This window comes from Anarrhichthys ocellatus, unplaced genomic scaffold (assembly GCF_004355925.1).
Source record: "Anarrhichthys ocellatus isolate YVR2014 unplaced genomic scaffold, GSC_Weel_1.0 scaffold2788, whole genome shotgun sequence".
NCBI lineage: Eukaryota > Metazoa > Chordata > Actinopteri > Perciformes > Anarhichadidae > Anarrhichthys > Anarrhichthys ocellatus.
The window spans coordinates 1-6882 of record NW_022282762.1 but is presented as its reverse complement, the minus strand read 5'-3'; the positions used below and the strand labels follow the sequence as shown (position 1 = coordinate 6882).

The following is a 6882-nucleotide window of genomic DNA, read 5'->3' as shown; positions in this document are numbered from 1 at the left end:
TCACTGAGTGTTTCAGGTTCTAGATCACTGAGTGTTTCAGGTTCTATTACTGAGTGTTTCGGGTTCTAAATCTGGAGTGTTCTCACTAGAACCTCTCACCCCCATCAGGACGACACGGTGTGTCTCATCACAGAGGAACCGTTCTACGCTCTGTTCTCGTCTCTCGGTTCCTTCTACATCCCTCTGGCCGTCATCCTCTTCATGTACTGGCGGGTCTACGTCGTGGCCAAGCGGACCACCAAGAACCTGGAGGCCGGCGTCATGAGGGAGCGTCTGCAGGACTCCAACGAGCTCACCATGAGGATCCACCGCAGGAACCAGCCAGTCCAGGAGCCAGGCCACGCCCCCAAGGGCGGAGGGGGCGGGGCCTCGTCCGCACGCAGCGCGCTCACCCTCAAACTGCTGAAGTTCTCCAGAGAGAAGAAGGCGGCCAAGACCCTCGGGGTGGTGGTGGGGATGTTCATCCTCTGCTGGCTGCCCTTCTTCCTGGTTCTGCCCATCAGTACGTGTCCCTCTAAGCAATACTCATTATTATAGTCTCTGATCTCTGATGATGTTACATTATTAACAACCAATCAGTGTTTACAGCAACAGGAGGAGAGCCAGTAACGTTAGCAGCACCGCTAACGGCTAACCAACGGAGGTTCACTAGTTACATCATGATGCCTTCAGGCTCTGCTCAGTGAACACAAGTACTGGCTGAAGGTACATTATAACGTTATCGTGATGTGTTCACATGTCATCTGTAAAATGTAGTTTTGGTGATAAACTGTCCACGATAATCGTTATGATTTGTTGAACCAAAATAAATCATAAAAATAAAACTAACCATGAGTCATAGAGTGACTCAGTTACTAAAAGCTGCAGCTGAGTTCATCCTGGAACACATGAACTACTCTATTTAAACATCCCATAATGTTTTAAGAACCAGAGTCAAACCACTCTGATTGGCTCATCTCCATCACCTGTTAGACAGAATTCAATCTGTGCAACATGTAGATACTAGTACTCTTATCAATATTTGTTCTTCTTTTTCTTCTGTGGAGTCTTTGTTGGCGTATCGAGGCCCTTCTCCTCTCCTCTCTCCTTCTGTCCTTGCCTCCTCTCCTCTCTCCTTCTGTCCTTGCCTCCTCTCCTCTCTCCTCCTTCCAAGTTGATATTTTTTTGTGCTTGGATGAGTTGTTTTATATATATTTTTGAACTGATGATGTGACAGTGATCTGGTGTCTCCTGGATCAATAAACCCAAACCTTTCCTCTCTCCCCTTTCCTCTCTCCTTTCTCCTCCTCTCTTACCTTGTGATTAAATACTTTACTCTGAGTTCATGAGGATCAGATCCTGGATCAGAGGATCCATGTTAAACTGAAACCAAAATAACTTCTCCTAGTCTCACCAAACTTGGAGGTGTGACAGTGATGCATCATGGGAAGGTGTCACATGATCTCTGGACGAGGTCAGGCCCTTCATATATAGTCACAGAACACAGCCTGAGGCGCAGGATGGCCTTACAAGTCCACCTTCTGGGAGAAATAATCATCCAGCAGTCTGTGATATCTGAAGAACATCAAAAACCTCATCCCCCATAATCCCCCATAATCCTCCACAATCCTCTGAGAACCTCCAACATGCTGCAGATCACCTGCCTCATCTACAGGTCACCTCCTCTGTGATGTGAGGAGACAAGGACAGAATAGGAGATAATGGTGATGAGGATGATGATGAGTTAGAATAGATGATGACTAACTCTCTCTCTGTGTGTGTGTGTGTGTGTGTGTGTTCAGGTTCCTTCAACAGTAGTCTTCGTCCTCCTGAAACTTTCTTCAAAGTGATCTTCTGGTTGGGATACTTCAACAGCTGCCTGAACCCCATCATCTACCCCTGTAACAGCCGGGACTTTAAACAGGTACTAGTACTACTACTACTAGTACTACTACTACTACTACTACTACCACTGGTTACTGGTTCAGTGTTTCAGATACTGGTTCAGTACTCTGACAGCTCTAATGTGGTTCTGGTTCTTGTCTCGTGGTCCAGGCCTTCATAAGGATCCTGCGTTGTCGGTGGAAGAGGAAGCGTCGGATATATTATAACTATCGCCTCCATCAGGGCTCCAACACCTCGTCCTTCCTGAACGGCAGCCAGCAGACGCTGTCGTCCATCAGCCAAAGTCCTCGCTGCACCGCCTCCAGGCTCCGCCCCCCTTCAGCCTCCTCCTCCCCCCCAACCGAGACCGGGTCCACGGGACGGAGGCATCTGAGCCCGGTGTCGCCGCTCGCTAAGGATGCTGGGACGGCGTAACAGTAACTGACTTACCTCCTGCCTCAGGTGGCCACGCCCCCTTCCCCGTCCTGGGACAGGAAGTGGTTTTAGAAACACGCACAGGTGTCACTGCTGACATCACGAGACGCTCTGTCACTCACCGAGGTGTGATGACGTCACAGGTGGTCGGGACTCTTCCTCACGTCCTCTGACCTGAAACCACCTGATGACATCAACATCAACCGAAACTCAAACGTCAACAACAAAACTGCAAAATACACAAAAATGTATTTAAAATGGACTGAGATAATAAACAAACATTCAAAATAAGATGTGATAAATATCTTAAATACAGTGCCTTGCATAAGTATTCACCCCCCTTGGATGTTTCATCCTTTTGTTGCTTTTATACATGAAATCATGGTCTATATAATTTGGCTTTTTTGACAAGAATTTGCAAAAAAAACCTTTAATATCAAAGTGAAAACAGATTTTTACAAAATAATGTCAATTAATTAAAAATATATAAGGTAAAGTAAAGATTGCATAAGTATTCACCCCCTTCAGGTCAGTGTTTAGTAAATGCACCTTTGGCTGCAATCACAGCACTGTGTGTGTGTGTGTGTGTGTGTGTGTGTGTGTGTGTGTGTGTGTGTGTGTCACTCAGGCTGGCATATCTGGACACTAAGATGTTTCTCCATTCTTCTTCTTCTAATCAGCTCCAGCTCTGTCAGGTTGCTCAGGGATCGGGTGTGAACAGCTCTTCTCAAGTCCAGCCACAGATCCTGGATTGGATTGAGGTCTGGGCTTTGACTTCCACTCCAGAACCTTCACCTTGTGGTCTTTGAACCATTCTGTGGAGCTTTTGCTGTATGCTTGGGGTCGTTGTCTTGCTGGAGAATAAATCTTCTCCCAAGTCGTAGTTCTCTTGCAGACCGAGTCAGATCATCCTCCAGGATTTGTGGATATTTGTCTGCATTCATGTCCCCCTCTACCTTTACAAGCCTTCCAGGGCCTGCTGCTGAGAAGCATCCACAGAGCATGATGCTGCCACCACCATGCTTCACGGTGGAGATGGTGTGTTTGTGCTGATGTGCAGTGGTTGGTGTTCACCAAACATGGCGTCTAGTCCAGGGGTGTCCAAACTTTTTTCAAAGAGGGCCAGATTTGATAATGTGAAAATGCCCAAGGGCCAACAGTCCCTGCTGACATTATTTTAAACAATACAAGTAGCCTATACATACATTGTTATTTAATCATTTTATTTTCAATGACAGCAAATAGCAATGTAACCAAATGTAAGCATTCATGTGTGAACACATCTCAACAACAAGCCCGGCAAACATTAGCAAACTGTCTTCTTCTCGGGGCAATTATGTTTTCTGCTATTTTCATAACACAGTCTTTGATAAACTCACCTTCCGTAAAAGGTTTGTCATGTTTAGCAGTTAGCATAGCCACTTGGTAGCTTACTGTGATGATGTGTTCATGTGAAAAGGACCGCTGCTGTGTGGCCAAGTTATCTTGGAGTTGCTTCACTTTTCTAGCTCGGTCGCTCTGATAGCTTGTTGTAGCATTAGCATGTTTGGTCTCGTAGTGTCTCTTTACATTATATTCCTTAAACAAGGCAACAGTCTCATGACTAATTAGGCAGACACAGTTGTTTCGGTTTTCGGTGAAAAAGATATTGCGATCTCCACCTCTCCTGGAAGCGGCGGCCCTCATTATCGACTTTCCTTTTTTTACTTGCGGTAACATGACAGGTCAAGGGTCAGAGCCAATTTCAAACAGCCAGACAGTTACAGAGTGGTGCTGCCACCATGAGGTAAAAAGAGGAATTGCATGTTGAATTTGTATGATTTATTCATTCCGTATTGACTGTGCTGGCGGGCCATAAATAATGCATTTTAAGACAGAAGGTGCGGGCCATAAAATCTGACCTCGGGCCGTGATTGGCCCGCGGGCCGGACTTTGGACATGCCTGGTCTAGTCTGATGGCCAAACAGCTCAATGTTTGTCTCATCAGACCAAAGAACCTTCTTCCAGTTGACCTAGGAGTCTCCCACAATGCCTTTGGGTGAATTCTTTCCACAGTGTCTTTCTCTTTGCCACTCTCCCATACAGCTTCGACTGGTGAAGAACCCGGGCAACAGTTGCTGTATGTACAGTCTCTCCCATCTGAGCCACTGAAGCTTTGAACTCCTTCAGAGTGGTCCTAGGTGTCTTGGTGGCCTCCCTCATCAGTCCTCTTCTTGCCCGGTCACTCAGTTTGTGAGGACGGCCAGCTCTAGGAGATTTAAACTAGTCCCATCCTCCTTCCATGTCTTAATGATGGACTGAACTGAACTCTGTGGGAGGTCCAGTGAGTTGGAAATCTTTGTGTAGCCATCTCCTGACTTGTACTTCTCATTGATCTTTTCTCTGAGTTGCTTGGAGTGTTCTTTTGTCTTCATGTTGTAGTTGTAGCAGGAACACTGATGAACCAGAGACTGGAGCTCCCAGACACAGGTGTGTTTGTCACTTTAAAGGGGGGTGAATACTTATGCAAGGCACTGTATGTGATAAACATTTATCTTCTGACTTATTGTTGTGATGTTGTTTTTAACAATTCAAATGATTCGTTCCTGGTTCACTTCCCAGTTTTGGCACTCTGATGATCATTTATATTAGCTCGCTAGCTAAGCATTAGCTGAAATTAGCTTGCTGGCTAATGTTAGCATAGCATGTGGCTAACAGTGGGAACCAAGTGGACCGGTGAAGACCTCCACCTCGTACTGACAGGACCTTTATTTTGAAAATGTTCCCTCAGAGTGACGTGAATCTGCTGAAAGCGGAACTCGTTAGCGTATGGTTGTTATTGTTGTTATTGAGGACTGAGGCTGGCTGACCATGCTAAGCTAGGCTAACCACATCCTGTATCACTGTCCCTTTAATTAAAACCATGAGAAGAGTTTTAAAGTGCTGTAATTAAAACTGATAATTTAAGTGAATGAATAAAGTAAAAAAAAATTTCTGTTTCCTCGTTCATCATACTGTAACCATGGCAACACACAAACATTCACTGAGACAGGAAGTCTTCAGGAGACACCTTGAGTGTAAAAATAAAGTTAAAGAGACGAGTCTCAGACAAACGTTTTATATTTTAACTATCAAGTTTTACTGCAAAAGACATGAGTACTACCTTCATAGAACATATTATGGTCTGTAACAAACCTCCACAGGACGAACAATGAGAGGGAAATATATATATATACTATATTTATAAATATTATATATGGTTTATAAATATAGTAAATATATTATATTTATACTAGTGCTGGGCAAGTTAACGCATTATCGCGTTAACGCATTCATTAATTAACGCCGACAATTATTTTATTGCGCGTTAATGCATTTTTTCATTTGAAAGTCCGTTGCTCACAGCAGCGGTGGAGGAATGGAGACTACTGGACATCGCTGCGGTAAAGTCAGCAGACACTCAGATCTCCGTGGTCAACTCAGCAGACACTTACATGTTAGTGCACCTATATGCTGACATTCACGGTAAACGCATTTAAACGGCACGGATCGGGAGCGAGCGAAGGACTTTGAAAGGTAGCGGAAAGATTGACGTGAGACAACATCCGGTTTTTTCAGACGAACATCCGGTTTTCAGAATAAGATGCCAACAAAGTATGAATTATATTCACATTAAGTATAAAACATGCTGCATCTCGTGAGTTAAAGGGAAAATACACCTAAATTGTGGGTAAGGTGTCTTTATTCTTTGATCGCTGGGTCACCATCATCACCTCTGAGTTACAGCATTATATTGATGAACAGTAGAGCTGCATTCACATGCTCTGACTGTCATGAAACGTGCTGAAACATGCTGAAACATGTTATTCATGTTGCACAGCAGTGGAATGTTTCACATACAGTCAGTACACTGAGCACAGATAGTGAAGAGATAGAACTGCTGCTGTGTAAAGGGAATACTGCTGTTAACAAGAACCTTATTTGTTTAAAGTGTTTAAACCAAATGTTATTGCACTTTTGTTCATATAGCATTACTTTTAAAATAAAAGTGCACAATACACTACTTTTGAATTCATAATTGAACTTTGCCATTCACAATGTTCGCATTAATCGCATGTTCAAATCCATGCGATTAAAAATTTGAATCGTTGCCAGCACTAATTTATAAATATATTAATAAATAACCCATTTCAATAACACAGAGCAAAATTTGTCTTTCCAAAAAAATAATGTTTTTGATAGATGGACTGGATATTATCAGAAAAAAATATATATACAAACACATATGTTTATTAATAAAAGCATTGAGTTTTCAAAAAAGTATTTTGCTAATTATAATGACCGTAGGTTATATTTGTCACATTTTATTTTGAAAGTCTTACACGGTATAGAGCAGAAAACCTGTAGTTAACAGCGGAACTTGTCCTTCTCGTTTCTGATTGGACGATCACAGTTACGCTCCGTGTCACCAATGAGCGAGCAGCTGTGTGTTTATAATAAGCATGATAAAGGATGTGAAGTACGTAATTCCATTGAACTCGACGAACATAAAAACTCGAAAATGTCTGGACGAGGAAAGACCGGTGGTAAGACCAGAGCGAAGGC

General features: G+C 43.4%; 1 protein-coding gene across 1 annotated transcript; it reads left to right on the top strand.

The window, feature by feature from the left end:
- Positions 1 to 108: 108 nt before the first annotated feature.
- Positions 109 to 2298, top strand: LOC116378554 (alpha-1B adrenergic receptor-like; the record flags this gene model as incomplete). Its single annotated transcript, XM_031840445.1, has 3 exons — positions 109 to 502; positions 1782 to 1903; positions 2035 to 2298. Coding segments are annotated over 3 exons (780 nt in total), but the record flags the coding sequence as incomplete, so codon positions are not given.
- Between the last annotated feature and the right edge of the window lie 4584 nt (positions 2299 to 6882).